This window comes from Neofelis nebulosa, chromosome 5 (genome assembly GCF_028018385.1).
Source record: "Neofelis nebulosa isolate mNeoNeb1 chromosome 5, mNeoNeb1.pri, whole genome shotgun sequence".
NCBI classification, from domain to species: domain Eukaryota; kingdom Metazoa; phylum Chordata; class Mammalia; order Carnivora; family Felidae; genus Neofelis; species Neofelis nebulosa.
Window position 1 is genome coordinate 154074765 of NC_080786.1, and position 19584 is coordinate 154094348.

General features: G+C 42.0%; 1 protein-coding gene across 2 annotated transcripts in view; it reads right to left on the reverse strand.

Moving 5' to 3' along the window:
- Positions 1 to 19584, reverse strand: part of DSCAM (DS cell adhesion molecule) — a 701711-nt gene that overhangs the window by 167415 nt on the left and 514712 nt on the right. For both annotated transcript variants that reach the window (XM_058732055.1, XM_058732057.1), the window contains exon 10: positions 18074 to 18193. In XM_058732055.1, the coding sequence (XP_058588038.1) occupies positions 18074 to 18193 (120 nt within the window). The remainder of the gene's footprint in view (positions 1 to 18073; positions 18194 to 19584) is intronic.

The window sequence follows — 19584 nt, forward strand, 5'->3', positions numbered from 1 at the left end:
TTCAGATTAACCTGCTATGTTGCTTATCCCTGTGCAGGGGGCCCTGGGTGAGACTGGGAGAGTGTGATCTAAGCCTTGATAAGCTGGTAGAGCTTCCCTACTGTGTGACCTGAGTCTGAGGATTTGGGGACAGGACCCGGCGGTGAGGACCAATTCCATCTTCCTGGAGAAAGCCCACAGCGTGAGCCCCATGCTGGTCTCCATGGCCCCAGATCCTTCGTGGGAGCTGAACATGCACACTGTTGCACTGTCACCATACCCCACCTGCAGGAAACTTCAGGCTTTGCATCTGGGGACACGAGAAGGGAGACACTTTCTCATGCTATCTCCATGCCAAACGGATCACTTACCAATTGGTACTCCTTAGCTCACAGTGGCAGAGACCGTGGCTGTGCCCTCCCTTCCCTCATGTCTAGATCAGGTAACCGAGCCCCACCAAAGAGACCAGGGAAATTCATAATGTACCGAGGGGACATTTCACACCGAACAAGAAGGACAAGCAGAATCCCCACAACAGGTGGCTGCTACCAACACAGAACTGCCACAGAGGACATATGAAGACTTCAATTAAAAGAACAGATTTCCATTTCTGCTGACAATGGAGAGAGACACAAAGGAATGTCGTTTCCATTCTAACAACAAAAAAGAGAGGCTGTTCATCTGCAAAATCATACTGTTTCTGAGTCATTTAGAAAGTCGAAGTCACAGACAACTAAGTGAAATTAGTTACAAAAAGTTAGAAGCCCCACAAGGAGATAAACAATCCCATCTCTGGCAGAGGTTGGGGAGACCAGGACCTCGGCATAAAAGCAGATAACAAGGACTGGAAGTAAGTATAACCTCCCGCAATCTCTACTTTTCTTTCCTTTTATGCACCAGGGCCATACTCAATAAAATATTACGAGACACACAAAAAAGCAAGAAAAAAGGACCAGAAAAAAAAAATATCGACATCACTATGGTAGGGGAGCTCTTCCACAGGGACTTTACAATAATTATGATTAATATCCATAAACGGGGGGGGGGTTCAGAAGCAATATTAAAACCATTAAACTATAAGAAAGACAAAATGATAAAAACAAATACCACAATGTAAGAGATGAATAAATCTTTAAACAAGCTACTCAGCAGGTTGGACAGAGGAAAAAAATTAGTGAATTTATTTATTTATTTATTTATTTATTTATTTAAAAAAATTTTTTTTTAATGTTTTTTTATTTATTTTTGAGACAGAGAGAGACAGAGCATGAACGGGGGAGGGGCAGAGAGAGAGGGAGACACAGAATCGGAAGCAGGTTCCAGGCTCCGAGCCATCAGCCCAGAGCCCAATGCGGGGCTCGAACTCACAAACTGCGAGATCGTGACCTGAGCTGAAGTCAGACGCTTAACCGACTGAGCCACCCAGGCGCCCCCAAAATTAATGCATTTAAACCTAGGTCAGTGGAAAACATCCAAAGTTAAAAAAAAAAAGTGCAAAAGTGGAAAATATGAAATAGGTTATCCTGGAATTCTGAAATTACATCAAATATTCTAACACTGAAAATTATAGTCTCAAAAGGAAAAGAAAGGGGGGGGGGCAGAGGAAATGAGATTTGAAATATGGAAGACTTTAATACCACTATTAATCAATTTGACTTAACTGACATTTACAGAACTCTGCACCCTAAATAGCAGAATACATATTGATTTTGAGGGCACGTTTGACACTTAATAAAAGGGACAATATTGTTAGTCATAATACAAATTTCAGTAGATGTTATAAGATAAAAATAATACATGTTATGTTCTATTTCCACAGCAAAACGAAAATTGAAAACAATAACACAAATACATCTGGAAAAAAAACCCCAAATATTTGAAAATTAAATGATACATGTCTAAATAACTCATGAGTCAAAGAAGAAATCACCAGAGTAATAAGAATATATACATATGAGGGGCGCCTGGGTGGCTCAGTCAGTTAAGCGTCCGACTTCGGCTCAGGTCATGATCTCGCGGTCCGTGAGTTCGAGCCCCGCGTTGGGCTCTGTACTGACAGCTCGGAGCCTGGAGCCTGTTTCAGATTCTGTGTCTCCCTCTCTCTGACCCTCCCTGTTCATGCTCTCTCTCTGTCTCAAAAATAAATAAACGTTAAAAAAAATTAAAAAAAAAAAGAATATATACATATGAATATAAAAACACCATATCAAAATTTGTGAGATACAGATAAAAGCAAAACTTAGAAGTGTGTAGCATTAAATTACTGTATTAGAAAAGGAAGAAGGTCACCAATCAACTATCTAAGCAGCCACCTTAAGAAGCTATTACAAGAAGGGCAAGAAAAACCCAAAGTATGAAGAAGGAAGGAAATAATAAGGAGGAAAACCCAAATCAGTGAAATACAAAACAGAAAAACAACAGATAAAAAAAATCAGTAAAACCAAAGCTAGCTCTTTGAAAAAAAAAAAACAGTAGGTGAGCCTCTAGGACTGATGTAGAAGAGAGAAGGCACAAGTTACAAATAACCATAAAAAGATAACCATCACTATAGCCTCTATTTTAATTAAAAGCATAATAGCAAAATATTAGGAATAACTTTGTGCCAATGAATTTGACAACTTAGATTAAATAGATACATTTCTTGAAAGACACAAACTATCAAGGATCACTCAAGAAAAAGGAGGTAGATCTAATAGTCATATCTATAAATAAATTTAATTTATAGTTAAAAACCTTCCACAAATAACACCCAAAACCCGGGAAGCTTCACTAGTAAATATTACCTATAATTAAAGAAGAAATAAAACCAATTTTACACAAAATTATCCTGATACCAAAGTCAGACAAGAATCTTAAGAGAAAAGAGAACTCGAGACCAATATCCCTAATGGACACGGACATAAAAATCCTTAACCAAACATTACCAAATCAGGTATATCAACACACAAACAACAATGTATTATGACCAAGTGAGATTTACTCCAGGAATGCAAGGTTGGTTTAAATTCAGGAACTAGCCAATGAAAGAAACTCACTACTTCAACATACAAAAACAGAAATAGAGTGAGTAGATACAAAAAAAATGTTTTTCACAGAATTCAACATCCTGATCAAATCTCATAGCAAACTAGGAAGACAATGAACTAACCTGATAAAGGTTTCTCCAAAAACACCTATAACTAAGTCATACTTAATAAAAAAGAACTTACCAAAAAGGTGCTAGAAACATAGTTTAGGGACGTCATGGGATACATCGATGTACACAACTCAAAGTTAATTTTTGTTTACAAATGTATTAGTAAAAAGCAATTGGAAATTGAAATTTAAAAAAATGATACATTTGCATCAAAACATGAAATGCTAAGAAATTCATTAAATAAGATATGTGCAAGACTTGCTCACTGAAAACTATAAAAGTTCTTGCTAACAATCAATGAAGACTGAAAGAAATGTTCATGGATCAAAATTCTCAATTTTTTCAGACAATACTAGGAAATCATTTTCCAAAAGGGCCAAATAATAAATGTTGTAGGCTTTGCAGACCACACTGTTATATAACTACATACTTCTGGCCAATGAGGCACAAAAGTAGCCAGAGAAAATACCCAAACAAAGCAGCCTGTGTTCTAATAGCATCCAATGGAAAGACTGGGTGTGGGTAGGATCTGACTCATGTCCCATATGTGGCTGACATCTGGTTTGTAAGAAGCCCACATCTGTAAGATCACTACAAAGTTGGAAGGAGGAGGGGCGCCTGGGTGGCTCAGTCGGTTGAGTGTCCGACTTCAGCTCAGGTCACGATCTCACGGTCCGTGAGTTCGAGCCCCGCGTCAGGCTCTGGGCTGATGGCTCGGAGCCTGGAGCCTGCTTCCGATTCTGTGTCTCCCTCTCTCTCTGCCCCTCCCCCATTCATGCTCTGTCTCTCTCTGTCTCAAAAATAAATAAACATTAAAAAAAATTTTTTTAAAACAAAGTTGGAAGGAGGAGCATATACAAATAATACACATTTGGGTTAGTATTTTATCACACATCTGATGCATGAAATATCATAACATAATTTTAAGTAGATTTTTTAAAAAATATGTCTCATTCATAAAGCATTCAAAATCAAGGATGGAAAGTTTTAAAGATGTAACAACACTTTTCTTTCATAATTGCCACATGTTGCTCTCTCCGGTATCAGCTTCTGAATACTTTCTAAAGTGAGACAAAATGAAGAAAAACATTCCGATCCCTAATCTGTTTGCTCTTGGGGAATAGACAAATCATCAAAATGTAAAAAATGCAAATTTAGAAACATGTGTAATGTGGATCATTAGAAACCTAATTCACATGAAATTCACAGAGGATTTTTAACAAGTGTTTGATGAATTATGAACATGCCAGTAAATGAGTGATTGGTTTTGAAAAGTAATTAATGAAAGGTATCTGTTAGTTTACTTATTATAGTATAAAACATGAGAATCTTAGATTAGGGATCTGAGAATTTTGGGCCCCAAATTCAAATAGTAAGTAAGTAAATGCCCTCTTTTTCTTCTCAAGACCCCAATCTCATAATTTTCCCTTCCTGATATTTTATAAGTGAATATAAAGATGTGCTCTATTTTTACATAAATGGGATTTGTTGTTTGATTACTGAGCACCCACTGTGGGGCAGATACTGGGCATGTAGCTATGATCACAAAGGATTGTGGCTCTCTTTGTTCTTTTTTTTTTAACATTAAAAAAAATTTTTTTAAGTTTATTTATTTTTGACACAGAGAGAGAGAATGTGAGTGTGAACTAGGGAGGGGAAGAGAGAGAGGGAGACACAGAATCTGAAGCAGGCTCCAGGCTCTGAGCTGTCAGCACAGAGCCTGACATGGGGCTTGAACTCATGAACCGTGAGATCACGGCCTGTGCTGAAGTCAGATGCTTAACTGACTGAGCCACCCAGGTGCCCCAACATTTTTTTAAAAGTTTATTTATTTTGAGAGAGGGAGCACCAGCAGGAGAGGGACAGGGAGAGAAAGAGAGAGATAGAGAGAATCCCAAGCAAGCTCTGAGCTGTCCATGCAGAGCCTGATGCGGGGCTTGATCCTACTAACCGTGAGATCATGACCTGAGCTGAAATCAAGAGTCGGGCACTTAACAGACTGAGCCACCCAGGTACCTCTCTTCTTTACATATACATATGTATATTTTTTTCTTTTCTTTTCTTTTTTTTTTTTTTTAGAGAGAGTGAGTGGGGAGGGGCACGGGGATGGAGAGTATCTTAAGCAGGCTCTGTGCTTAGCATGGAGCCCAATACGGGATTCGATCCCACGACCCTGGGATCATGACCTGAGCTGAAATCAAGAGTTGGCTGCTCAATGGACTGAGCCACCCAGGAGCCTCTGTGGTCTCTCTTTCAATCCCTCCCTCTCTGAGGCTAGTGGCCTCACTGTGGGGAATGTAGGCTACCCTATGGAGAGGCTCCCTTGAGGGTGTTCTCCAACCAACAGTCTATGACTGAATCCTGCCATACAACACAGCAACCACACGAGTGGGCTTGGGGGACGAGACTCTTCCCAGGCTGAGCCTTGACATGACTGCATCACTGGCCAACACCTTAACTGCAGTGCTGGGAGAGACCTTGAACAGGAGGACTCAGCTAAGCCATACTCAGATTCCAGACCCACAGACATAGGAGGTAATAAATGTGCATTATCTCATGCCACTAATTTTGGGGGATAATTTGTTGCAAGGCATCAGATCATCAGTAACACCGAATAACTAGGTAATGAGGTAATCTTTCAGTTCCTCAGTTTCTTCCACCTGTAAAAGTGGAGATAAGATAGAATCTCCTTAATAAGGTGATGTAGGCATTGAAATTCTTTAACTATGGTATGGCATACAGTAAGCCCACAATACTCCTTCTTAAAAGATTTCTCCTTACGATGATTTTATGATTAGTTGAATTTCTGTCTTTCTTACTCCACAAGAAGAAGGACCATGTTGCAAGGAATCTCTCCACTTATCAGTCAGTCAATAGAGTGGTAGGCAACCTCTGGGATTAATGCTCGAAGGGGAATTCTGTGCATTTAGTGTTGAAATGTATGTCTAAGCTGCTTCCTAAGAAACACGTCGATTTCATTTCCATCAGTGTTGGCTGAGGGTTAATTTTTCCTCACACATGTACATGACTGACCTTTTTGATTTTCATCATTATTTTAATTTGCATGCTTTGACAATTTTTTTTGATATTTTTTGTTTGTTTTGCCTGTAGATAAGTTTGAGCATCTTTTCACATCATCATGTTTTGGCAATTTATACCTGTTTTCTTGGTGAACAGCCCATCTACATCCTTTGCCTATGTATCTATTGGACTTCCTGTCTTTTCCTCCTTCATTTGCCAAAGCACTTGGGTCTTATAAAGCATTTCTATACTCCGGTTTTACACAAATTTATTTTTGCTTATTTATTTATTTTTATTTTATTATTTTTAAAAAATATAATTTATCATCAGGTTGGTTTCCATTACAATACCCAATGCTCATCCCAACAACTGCCTTCCTCCATGCCCATCACCCACTTCCCCCCACCCCCACCCCTCATTTAAAGTCAGGCCTGAATGTTGAATATTATCAACTGCCTTTCAATATTTATTGAAATGATCATATGTTTTTTTTTCTCCTGTAAAAGTTGACAGTATGTTTTAAAAATTCAGTTTTTACCAATTATAAAATTCGTTTTTATGGATAATGTGTTCTTTTGGGCAAGGATAAAAGGATACTATTAGAACTTACTGAAAAATCCTTTAATTTTTATTTAAGTGCTTAAATTTAGTCCATGTTTTGAAGCTGTCGAGGCTATTGATGCCTTTCCCAAAGTTTACTGCAGTAAGAGATCCAGATGTAGTTTAATACACATAACCTAAAAATTCAGCCAAACGTAGGATTTTAAAAATACATCCATAAGGCAGAAAACCAGGAAATCTGAAAATGCAATGGGATTTATAAATTATGTAAAATGGGGTACAACACCCTAAAAAATCTAACAAAATGCTGATAGAATATGAGACAGTTAATAGGATCATTGACATCAAAAACACGTATGCTTTCCTCTCCTCAAAGAATTTTCACCAGAAAAATACTTACAACATTTGACACACTTATACTAAAGCATTACAATATAAAATTTAACTAGTGTTAAGCTCAGCTGTCTCAGTTAAATCACTGGATAGGATTATCTATTAATTCCTATGTAGACTAAGAGAAGCCTCTTCATTATGAAAAGGTCTTAACAAAGACAGGAATAAAGTATATGCATTTGAAAAACATTAAATCTTTTTTTCATGAGGAAGTGAACCTAACTGGAAGAGTTACACAATTTATAAATCTGATCACGCTTGCTAAACAGAAGAGTGAACCAATTCATCTACCATAAGAACAACAGTCCCAAGGGTTACCCATTTGTTCAGCTGGAGGGAAGTAGACTTTGTCACAGCTTGATAAAATTCTCGGCCATCCACTTTAGGTTGTTCATCATTATTATAAAGAGCAAAATATAACACAGTGCATACAATATTCAGAATTCTGTAATTTTGTTGGCATGAGGTGAGTGCTCTGGGAAATTAGCTAGAAGATATACTGTAGCAGCCAGAAGTCATTAATTAAAAAGCTGCCAATTTTCTGTGGATAGCTGGGGTCGAGTGGGGACAATTTTAATGCTCTATTACATGAAAAGAAAATGTTAAAGCATTATGTAAGGCACATACTGAATTACTGGGTGTGTTAATACCATGTGACCTTTCTTCTTTATGGAAAGATACACTTAGCAGTGCTCCCAAGGACTGGGGGAGTGGGCACAGGGGGGAAGAATAGCTGAGTGTCACCAAGCACGCCCACTTGGAAGGCGGCTGCGAAGATGGTGATTGTTTCATCTTTTCTACCACTCTTGAGTCTTTGCTGGTCTGTAGCCAGAGCACTTGGCTAAGAGTCAGAAGCATTGGAAACTTACGAACTGTGCCCTTGAGCAGTAGCTTATTCTCTCTGCATCCTTAATTTCACCGTATATGGAACAGGAAGAGTAATGCATTTCCATGCTCTACAGATTACTGTTCACCAAAGGAAGCAAGGCCGTGTGAATGTGCACATAAATGCCCACATAAGAAATGAAGAAGTTGGTCAATGAGCACATTCAGAGGGTCTCCCTAGTGGGCTGAAATAACATTGATTTGAAGTCGAACAGCAGAACGGCAGAAAGGAGATCTGTCTATATTCCCTGGGCTGCACCCAATGGCAAAGTAGGAAGCGTGTCCCTTTGCCCACCAAGGAATTGAAAACACAATCCCTCTTGTCCTTCTGGAGAGGGTGGTGTTTCCCTGAAGAATGAGTATGTTCTGCTTGCTCAGGGAGGTGGTCTTCCTTGTCTGGGAATAGTCGGTGGGTTGCAGGGAGTGAGGGGGCACAAAGATCGAAGCGGAGATGGGAAGGGGAGAGCAAGTCCCAACAGCAGGATGGCACCTGCTCCAAGGTGAGCAGCCGCCCATGGCACCAGTGCTCAGTGACTGAGTGCTAAGTTCTGGTGTCTCCTTCTGGAGAAGAACCCAGAAGTGGACAGAGGTAGGGTCCTGAGGCACTGGTCCAGGTCCAGGCCGGAAAGCTATTCCCAAGCCCAAGCTATTCCCAAGAAAGTATTTTCCAGGCTCTACAGGATGTGCATGTGACATTTTGTCCATATGCTTGCATCAGAGATGGTCTGTCTATCCTCAGCCTACTGGAACACTTCTGATCTCTTCCCTAAATTGCTGGGACTGGAAGCCTGAGAAAAACCATTTCCTGCTGAATTGTCACCAGGTTCTGGTTTGTATTTCACCAGTGAGAGGCACTTGGATACAGTTTAGAACGTGCAGGGATGGAAAAGCCATCACTCTCCTTGAGAAGCAACAAGTCGGTGCACAGGCAGATGCCAAGGTGACTTCCAGGAGGACAACTCACTGCCCTGGTGCGGAGGCAGCTGCAACCACAGACGGAAGTGGCTTCTCGAGGTTGTCACATTTCTCAGGTTCCAGAAAGGAAGCTGAGTTTCTCCCACCCTTGCCAAAATTTTGCATGCCTCTACTTCCCGGTATTAAATCCTTTCTTTTTAAAAAATGTTTGTTTGTTTGTTCATTGAGAGAGACAGAGAGGGAGCATAAGTTGTTTCTTTACTTATTTTGAGAGAGAGAGAGGAGAAGAGAGAGAGAGAATCTCAAGCAGACTCCACACTCAGCACAGACCATGACGCGAACCATGAGATCGTGACCTGAGCAGAAATCAAGATTGGACGCTCAACTGACTGAGCCACCCAGGCACCCCATAAATCCTTTCTTGATAAAACACCACACCCTAACTGGGTCAGCATCGAGGCCATCAATTATGCTCACTTGGAATTCAGTTTCCTTCCCTTAATTCCTTTATGTCTATAATGAAGGCCCATATCCAGAGAAAACCACCTCCCTTAGGTGGGCGAGCTCATGCCTGCCCTGGGGTGACTGCAATTCGGGAGTTGACTAGCTCAGCATGCCAACTGCATGACTATCCCTAGCTGGCAAGGATTTTTTTTTTTTTAATCACAAAGACAAAACACTATGCCCTCGAGTCGCTTAGCAGAAGACATAACCATGAACTGACCCAAGTCTGCATTTGCTGACAAGACACATGATCTCTCCTTCAGGGTGTTGAAACGGCTCGAGGTCGCCATCGCTGTGTGTTGGGATCATGCAGCTGTATCTGCCTTAAAAGGCCTTCAGCCACCTTTTCCCTGCAGCAAGAGACCCCTGCATATTTGCCCTGGGTGTGGCTGCCTCTATCTAGAAGAGCAGTGAGGAAGACAATGAGGAAGAGGGCAGATGGAGGGGTAAAGACAAAGAAAGAAATGAAGCACAAGAAGGGCCCGGGGCCTGTCGTCCTGGTGACTCTACCAAGGCTGGTCGGAATTTCAGCTTCCTTGGGAGGGAGAAAGACCTCGGAGGAGCTCCTAGGGCCACTATACTCCACCCATATAGCAGAGGAAGACAGATTTTCATCCACAGTGAGTTTTATTCTACCATCAAAGGAAGAAAATAAAACACTAAGTTGAGTATCCATCCTCTCTGTTCGGCTCACAGTCCTTCCCCAAGAACTCACTATGCTTAGTGTCCCCATGTGGGGACCACACAAGTGTCATAAACGGGGAGCCACAGTCAGCCTTGAAGTTGGGTTTGTGTTCACCACTCACATCACAGGGAGGCGTTGTCTTCTCCTTTTTAGATTCTTTGAACCCTTTCCCTGCATTAACTCCAGATTCTCATCACCCATTTATGTGCTAGTGGGGACAAGGACATTGGAAAACAACTGGGCCCCAATAACTTTGATGAGCCTGATGCATGAGCTTGAAGCAGGTGTTGCTAGAAAGAGCTGGGAGGATCGCTGCAGGTCCAGCAAACCAATGGCATGGAAGAGGGTGAACCCATGGGGTCAGAGGCTCAGGGCGCTCTGCCCACACAGAGGGCAGGGAAGTGGTGAGCCCAGGAGAACTGGAGGGACTTGAGGCTTGCCCCATGCTGTGTATTCTTCGTGTCATCCCTAGACACAGGCCCTGGGATGTCTACCTCGACCTTGGGAGAGAAGGGGTGAGCAGGATCAAGGTGAAGCACTCTAGGGTCAGCCCCTGAAGTAGGAGGAGGCTCCAGAGGGGTCGCCTGAGCTGTTGGACCAGGTACTGAGTGCAGCATTTGTTTCTTAATTTGGAATTGAACACAGTGCATGAAAACATCCAGAGAATGGCCCCTATATATGACGAGCGAGGAGGGTTTGGGCAGGGGGGTAGACACCCAGAAGAAGAGGAAACTTCTGGGACCTTGGTGGTAAGAGACAGCTAGGCTCTCTGGTAGACTGCACCTGTGGGTACAGAAATGACAACGGGGAACAGCTTTCTGGGGACAGTGGGAGATACCGGAGCACGGGAGAAACTGCCATGAGCCACGTGGTGTGGATGCTCTGAGCATCCAAGGAAAACTGGGGCTAGAGAAGCTTTACTCCTGTGTGAACATGCCTTTCTTTGCTGAGGGAGGAAGGACACAGGCAAAGGCACGGAGAAAGGCAATCTGAGAGAAGCAGGCAGGGCAAGGAAGCCCCATGCCAACTGCAGTCCTCTGTGTGCTCTGGAGAGTGGAAGAAAATAGGAACTCTGCCAAATTAAGGACAACCTCTCCCTCGCTGGGTGGCCCTGGAGAGCCAACAAACCCTGGCTATAGACGGGCCCCGTTTCCACCCAGAAAACCGAAGACAATCAAAGACACTTGCAGACAGAAGTTTACAAATACTCACTGCCAGAGGCACACAGAAAGAAAGCAACTGAATTTAAAGGACACACACACGAAATCTGAATAAATGCAGAGAATGTCCATGCCATTGGCTGGGAAGGCTCAATATTTTAATGAAATCCCTGTTCTCCATATTAACCTTTAGATTTATTACAATCTTCCAAAGTTTTCAGAATAACTTCTTTTTAGAACTTGACAAAATTATCCTAACATTCATCTAGAAGAAATAAGCAAACAAATATCCATGTGAGAAATACAGGACACTTTTGGAAGACAAATGGGGAGAGTATCGTACTAGGTATTAAAATGTGTCTGGAAGAGCTAAGCCTCTAACACACGTGGTCCTGATGCCAGAATGGACAGATCGGAGTAAAAGAGAGCATCGGAAACAGACTTTGGTGGACACCTTTTTTTCTCGTAGACTATAAAGCAGTTCATGTCAGTGGGGGAAAGGTTGGGCTATCCAATAAACGGTTTTCGGACAACTGGCTTCCCATGTGAGCTGCTGCTGATGACAGCTAATGTTATTGACTGATTGCAATGTGCCAGGCACCAGAATGAATGCTTTCTATGAATCATCTTACTAAACCATCACGTTAATCCTCTTATCTCTCTCTCTCTCTCTCTCTCTCTCTCTCTCTCTCTCTCTCTCTCACACACACACACACACACACACACACACACACACACACACGTGCGCGAGGAAACTGTGGTTCACACAGGTTAAGTAATTTTCCTGCGGTAACACAGCCAGTGTTGTGTCTTGGGTCCGAGCTCTGCCGACTCTCTTAACTGACGATTTCTTAACTCCTCCTCCTAGATTCCCACTTTACTTGTTTTTCTTACAGAAAGTCCAAATTTTATATAGCTTAGTATATAAACAAATAGGGTGTAAGATTTAAAGATGGCAGCATAAAACTAACATTTCTTCTTTTTTTGGAAACCATACAAGAACAATTAGGACACAGAGGGAAAGAAAATGTGAGCTACAAAGGAGGTATACGGACAACCAAAAGTGTACACGAGCAGAGGTACATGCAGAAAGAAAAGGACAGACGACCGTGGCTGTGAATGTGGGCAAGCATCAGCAAAGGACGCGTTGTTAAGGTGGGGGCACAGCGAGGGGCAAAACCAGCACCAGTGTGCCCAGGCTGGGTCGGGCAGAGGCTTCCCTGCACCTGCTGTGGCTCTCAGGATCAGACAGGCAGCATTAAGTGCAGAACCAGATAGCTGCACACAGCGTTCTCTTTCTAGGGATCTGAATTTTCCCCAAATGGGAGTTCTCAAAAGGAAGCAAAGACACTGTAAGAACACTGGAAGACAGACACAGGAAAAGAAAGCGGGTCATGGGATCACACCAGAAGAATGCTGCCAGGAGTTAGATGAACGCTGTGAACCAGTCACTTGCCTAGGAAGCGAGAGCCCCAGAAAGAGTGAAATATGAACTGGCAGAAGTGGCGAAAGAAGAAGAAAAAGTAAAATCACAAACGGGAAGGAAAAATTGTGCACAGAACAAATTTGCTTGAGTAAAAGATGTAGAAAATATACATTAAGGGAAAAATGTGGAGGCCCTGCAGAAGCAAATGGAGAAGGGAAGAGAACAAATATTTACAGACGTAACCTAAGAGATTTTTTTCTTAAATAAAAGATGCTAAGAATCTAAATATTAAATAGCACACCACATCTGTGGGAAAACTGACCCCAAATGAATGACACCAAGGCACAGACTGTACGTTCGCCAGACTCCGAAGTCAGCTCTTTGGTACATGCAGGAAGATGGTTAAGTCCCTTCTACCGGGAAGTCAGGCAGCCTCGGTTTCCTCCTGGACGATAATGCGAGCCACCCATCTCCTACAGGCCAAACTGGATTTATGTGTGAAAAGACACAGACATACCATTTTGAGTAAAGCAGAGCTTGGAATACTGCTCGCTGGAAAAACTATGGCTAAGGATAGGGATAGCACAGGGCCCAGGTCACGGAATGGATGTAAATCTCAAGTTGGGTATATGGCGGCCAACAGGCGGAAGGTAAAAGCTATGACAGCAGAGAAAGCACTCATTTAAAAAAAAGTATACCTGGGAAGTTCCTCATTGCTTATCTTGGGAATTGACGAGTATGTCTACAGAGAGGCTCACACTCCCATACTGACCATGACCCAATCTGGCCCCCCAGCATGGCTCCATCTATTCTCAGAGGCTTTGTCCCTTCACCCACACCCATACCAGCCCATCAGGCTGTAGATTCTGAACTGCTGATCCTCCTGCACTGTTGTCTGATCCAAGCCACATCACAGCTCAGGCCATCTAATGGGCTCCTGCCGCGAGTCCTGCCTTCCCATGGTCTACGTTCAACACAGCAGGGGGGATGGGCAGACCCACCACTCCTCCTGGATTGCTCCAATAGCCTCCTAGTTCTGGGCTCAGCATGGCAGTGGAAGAAAAGGGACAGCGTCACTGTCACTACTGTGACCCCCTACTCATCCCCACCATGGCACCATCACACCACTTGTAATGATTGATGAGAGATCTGACCTCCTGGGACCTCTGAGGTCTCCTTTCGCTCTGCCCCAGCTTCAGTGTCTTCCTTAGTGTTTCTGGAACATTCCAGGCACAAACTTCTGCCCCTGGCTTTGATACTAGTTGGCACTAAGGCCTTCAGTGCTTCCCCTGCAGACACACACAAACCTCATCTCCCATTTCTTTAAGGCTTTACTCACATTACCTTCTCCATGACGACCTTACTTGAAATGCAAACTACTCCCCACTCCCCTGTGCCCCCTTCCAGGCATGCTCTGACCCTTGCCCTTAAACATTTCCATGACCACGCTTCCCTGGGGGGTCAGAAGTGGCCCTGTCCATGGGCAGCCAGAGAGCAAAGGATACCCAGGCCGGCCACGGGCCAGTGCACTAGCTGTATCTTACCTTAGCAGCCCTTCTTTGGGCCTTAGTGGCTAACAAGGGAATGGTCCCTAGGACAGTGACTGAAACCCATTCCCTCCACTATAAATGACATACGTATGCTTCGTTGTGGATTTCTGGGAACACAGGTGAGGCCCACTATGGTATTAAGCCCTGATTTAAAAAAAAAATCTCTTTAGACCAGAGACTTCGTTTGTTCATGTAAAGGGAAATAAAAAAAACAATAGGAGACAGAATTGAATGTTTTAGACTTCATGCATCTGGACCCAAGGTCAAGACTCTAATAACGTTATTTTCCCACAAAGATTGTTTCATTCCTGCAATCGCAGCCCTTAAGCCACTGCGGTTTACTCTGGAATTCTGCAGCCTCAGGATTAGATTGTCGCAGCTCTCAGAGAAACAGCCCAAGTCTGTTGGGTTTACAACTTTTTTTCCCCCCTTGGTCACACATAACGAAGGTGCCCTTAAGCTCTCAGTGAATATTTGATTACCAGAAACGCATTCCATCAGCAAGGCTAAATTTTTCTTAAGAAACATCTGTGTCACTTGTATAATTAAAATAGTATTACACAATCTCCCCCTATTCCATTGAAAGATATTTAAAAATAAGCGTTAACACACGATATTATTTTTGTTGCAGGAAACCAGGCAACATTGTAAACTGCGGAAGGATGTGCACATGAATAAAATTCTGGCGAGTGGACAAGGCATATTGAAAGCTATAGAAATCGCTTACTCTTTGAGCCAGTGACTCTACTTCCAGAAATTTACCCCTGGAAAAAAATGAACACGTACAAATATTGATGAGATAGAGTCACTGTGATGTTTTTGCAACAGTGAAAACCCAGGAAAAAGCAAACACTATCCAACAATTGTGTTGGACACACCTAGTTGCCAAGTCTCCATATTCCCCTCTTAGTAAATAGCCCAAGCTGTGGGCATGGTGGCTGAGCACGTAGCTACAATGCAGCTTGCAGACCCCCTATAGCTGGGGTGACCTGGGTGGTGGGTTGTTAGAGGAATTGATTTAAGGACATTTCAGAGAAGTCCTTGGGGGGAGGTGACTCAGGTTGGGTGGCAGCTCTGCTCTTCCTCTTCTGGGGAGAGGGGAAGTGGCCACGGAGCTCAGTGGCACTAACTGCTTGTCGAGAGGGGCAGATCAAAGGCGTAAGCAATTTGGGTCCCTGACGACCTAGAGGAAAAAACAAACTGGTCCTAAACTGTCTATCTAGACTCCTCATACGAGAAAGAGTAAACCCTTGTGGCTTTAAGTCACTGAGCCCAATCCTAACAAAGGTAAGAGATAGTTAGATGGACTTATGGATGTATTAATGTAAGCTCTACACAGATATTAAAAAGTCATAGTGAATACCCATGTTTATTCACAGGGAAAGACATTCACAGTATATTGGTAACTGAAGAAGGAAGATTATAAGTGAAGAATCATAAGATCAATTTAAAGAGCCCACAGAATTACAGGTATATCCACAGATATATGCATTTTCCAGGGGACAGGTCTGAAAGGCTAGCCAAAAACGTTCAGAGCACTTATCCTTGTTTATCTTTGAATGGTGTTATTTGAGGGGAATTTTTTTTAATTTTTTTTAATTTATTTTTTAATATATGAAATTTACTGTCAAATTGGTTTCCATACAACCCCCACTGCCCATCCCAAAAGGTGCCCTTTGAGGGGAATTTAAAACACATTTATAAAAATTTGTTTGTTGAAGTCTCTCATTGTTTCTTTGATGATTTCATATTGCACATAAAATTTTAAAATAAAAAAAGGCTACTATAACTTCATTCACACATCAGTGATGGGAAGGAATAAAATGTCTACCAGATCCATGACAGACAAAGCATTATTTCATCTAAGAATAACACTCTTACAAATAAATAAGACTTGGAGGGAAGTGTGCAAGTAACATGAATAAGAAATTCCCCCAAAGGGAAGCAGTAAACATAGGATAAACATGTTTAGCATCATTAGTAATCCAAATATACAAATTAAAACAGAAAGCCATTTCACCCATCATATTGTAAAGATTAGGAATAAAAAGATCCTTTCTATCTGGTGACGACACAGGGATACACACAGCCTCACGTTGCTGGTGGGTGTGCAAATTGCCACAATATTTTCCCAAGAACCCTGGGCCATACAGACCCAAAGCCTTAAATGCCACTTTACTTCTAAGGAAACAATCACACACATGTACACTGGATGGGATGCACATACAGGGATGTTCGTCTGCAGAGTGTATAGGAGAAACTGAAAACAATCTCAAGGAGAGACAGGGAGCCTTGCACAATGGCAAACATTAGAAATAATTTTGAAGAAGGTAAGTGTTGTGGAAAATGTTCATAATATCATATATGAACATGTATGCAAACTAAGTTAAATGCACGCTGTTTGTTTCCATATAATGCAACATGAGGCTTCAAATATGGCCTAAAATAAAAAGTCATGTGGGCAGTTACTCTGAACAACAGGCTTTGCTTTTTGAATAAAGTGCTTTGGCATGGACAATGTATGTGGCAGGCTATAGGACAGTAGGCTCGGGGAATTCTTAAAAATGTAAATGATTCCTTCCTGCAACGAAATGGTTTCTAGCATTCTCTTCCCTCCCTCTTCTCTTTCTCCCTGGAAGGAAATATACCAGGAAGGAGGTGGTAAGTGACCCATTTTGTCTTTCTTCCATTGTTGTTATTTCCATAATAAGAAATACAGCATGTTATTTTAAAAAGCAGTATGTGGAATACAAACCATAATAAAGCAAACAAATAGGTAACAGACTCAGAACAATTAAACACATATAGTAGGTCTTAGACTGTTAGGAAAAGAGACCATGATTTATTTGTTTGTTTATCCCACCAGTGTGTATTTGGCCTTCAACTGCTTGATACATTAATGAGTGAAGGTGAGTGAATGAAAAAAGAGAGAGAATTCCAATATGTTCATAAGCACAGTTAAGAACGCTTTCCTGGAGAAGACAATAAGATGGACACAAATGGGGGCGCCTGGGTGGCGCAGTCGGTTAAGCGTCCGACTTCAGCCAGGTCACGATCTCGCGGTCCGTGAGTTCGAGCCCCGCGTCAGGCTCCAGGCTGATGGCTCGGAGCCTGGAGCCTGTTTCCGATTCTGTGTCTCCCTCTCTCTCTGCCCCTCCCCCGTTCATGCTCTGTCTCTCTCTGTCCCAAAAATAAATAAAAAACGTTGAAAAAAAAAATTAAAAAAAAAAAAGATGGACACAAATGATCTTCATGGTGTCTAGAATGTTCCCCATCAGTCTGCATGTTACAAGTTTCTATTCCTGCAACATTGACAGTGTTACCTTAAAAGTGGGGAGGCTGCTTTGCCTTTGCACAGAGAAAGCATGATTAGGAGTGAAAACAAAGAACACTGGATGCTGAAAATAGGGGATGGATGTGTTTTTATTTTTAACCTTCTAAAGCCACTTAACCACAAATGTATAAACAACAGGGAAATACTTTCCAAACAATGAGCAATACTGACAATTCATCCTTGTGTCTGCACATGTCAGGGTATGCAGTTCTCTCCAAGTGGATTATGGTTACACAACTCCTGTAGGCAATGCAGAGCTATCCATGGTGCTGAAATAGCTTCCATGGAATAACCTGCCTCATTCGTGATCTTCCCCAGGGAATGCTATGCAAGACCAGATACTTTCCTGGTCCAAATAAAAACATTTCAGTGGAGTAGGGTTATTTGTGAGAGGAAAGACTTGGCGGAGGTGGGAACATATTTACTTGCCAGAAACACATCTGGAAGGACTCGAAATGCTCATCTAATTCTTTAGATTCTAACATATGTTCGGCAGGTAACAAGCAAATCAAGTAACTTCATACCTTTAGAGAATTTCCACACTATGGTGGGTACAGGATAGCCCTCAGCTGAGCAATTGAGGATGACAGCCTTGCCATAAATCCCGTCCTGGTCCCGTGGCTGAACCACAAATTTCGGAGGAACTGAAAAGAGAGAAATGTCACCCTTAATTTGGACAAGAACACAACTTTCAAAGCTATGATTTTAATAATGCCAATAATTTTAATGGACATTAAAATAAAAACAACAGGTTACCTATATGGAAGACTGAAAAATAGTATATGTGATCTGGAATAAGTCAGGAAAGTGACCTCAGTGTAGGAAAATTTTCTTATTTAGATCAGTGAGATTCTGCAGACTGAAGTTAATTTGCTCTGGGAAAAACTGGCCTCTTATGTGTGGAAGTTGAATAAACCAAGGGAATAGGACATTGATTTTTACTTGGGGTATGGAAGATCTTGAGCAATCCACTCCATGGCAAATAGAATCAGGACCACAATTTAAGGAACAAAGAGCAATTATCAAGAGGAAGTATTCCTCTTGGGTGTGCACTGCTCAAAGCATTTGGTATCTATTCTTGTTCTAATAGGAGATGAAGGGAAAATTAATAGGCATCCCCTAAAGGCAATAAAGAACACAGCATGGTATTGAACTTCTCCCCAAAATCTGATGAAGACACACAGACCATTATTCCTGATGTCAGTAAGTACTCTTCTGGACCAACAGAGGATGATGGAAGCTAAGTGAAGTGAGGTACCATGAAGACTTTATCGTGTACATATTAAGAAAGCATATTAAATAAATGCATATTTGGTGAGTTTTATGAAGTGCTGGAAAAAATGCATCCCTACCCAAATCATACACATGCACTCTGTCCTGAAACACACCTGCCAAGAGAAAGCAAATGCTTTGAATTAAGTTATTGTCATTGTAAGAGTATTTGTGTCTTCTCTTAAAGAGAAGATACATATACTTCTAGGAAAGGCAGCATCTGAAGGTATTAGAATCTCAGAATCTTTTCCATCAAAATCAATGATTAATTATGGGATGAACTTTCAATGAGGCAGTCCATTATATGAGAGGAGATAGATTGTGTCTACCATATGCCAGGCACTTAGCAAATGTGAGTGTTCTTCATCTCCTTTCCTTAATTCCTGGTAAAGCTAGTCTTGTCTGCCTTGCAATTTCCAAAATTCTTATTTTGAGACAGAAATATGGGCCTACATGCTACAGATCAATAGTAATTCCAGCCACAACACGAAATGGACTGGGAGAAAAGTAAGAGTCCATGTTAGCTAGAAGCTTCAAAACACATTGGAATGATATGAACCACAGTGAAGATCATTTTGTCCATAAAACAGTTGAGGAGGAGGGAATGATATCAAGACACAAGAAGCAGCTGGAGATTGTAATCACTGCTGTGTTTCTGAAAGAGACAACAGTGGGGCGCCTGGGTGGCGCCGTCGGTTAAGCGTCCGACTTCGGCCAGGTCACGATCTCGCGGTCCGTGAGTTCGAGCCCCGCGTCAGGCTCC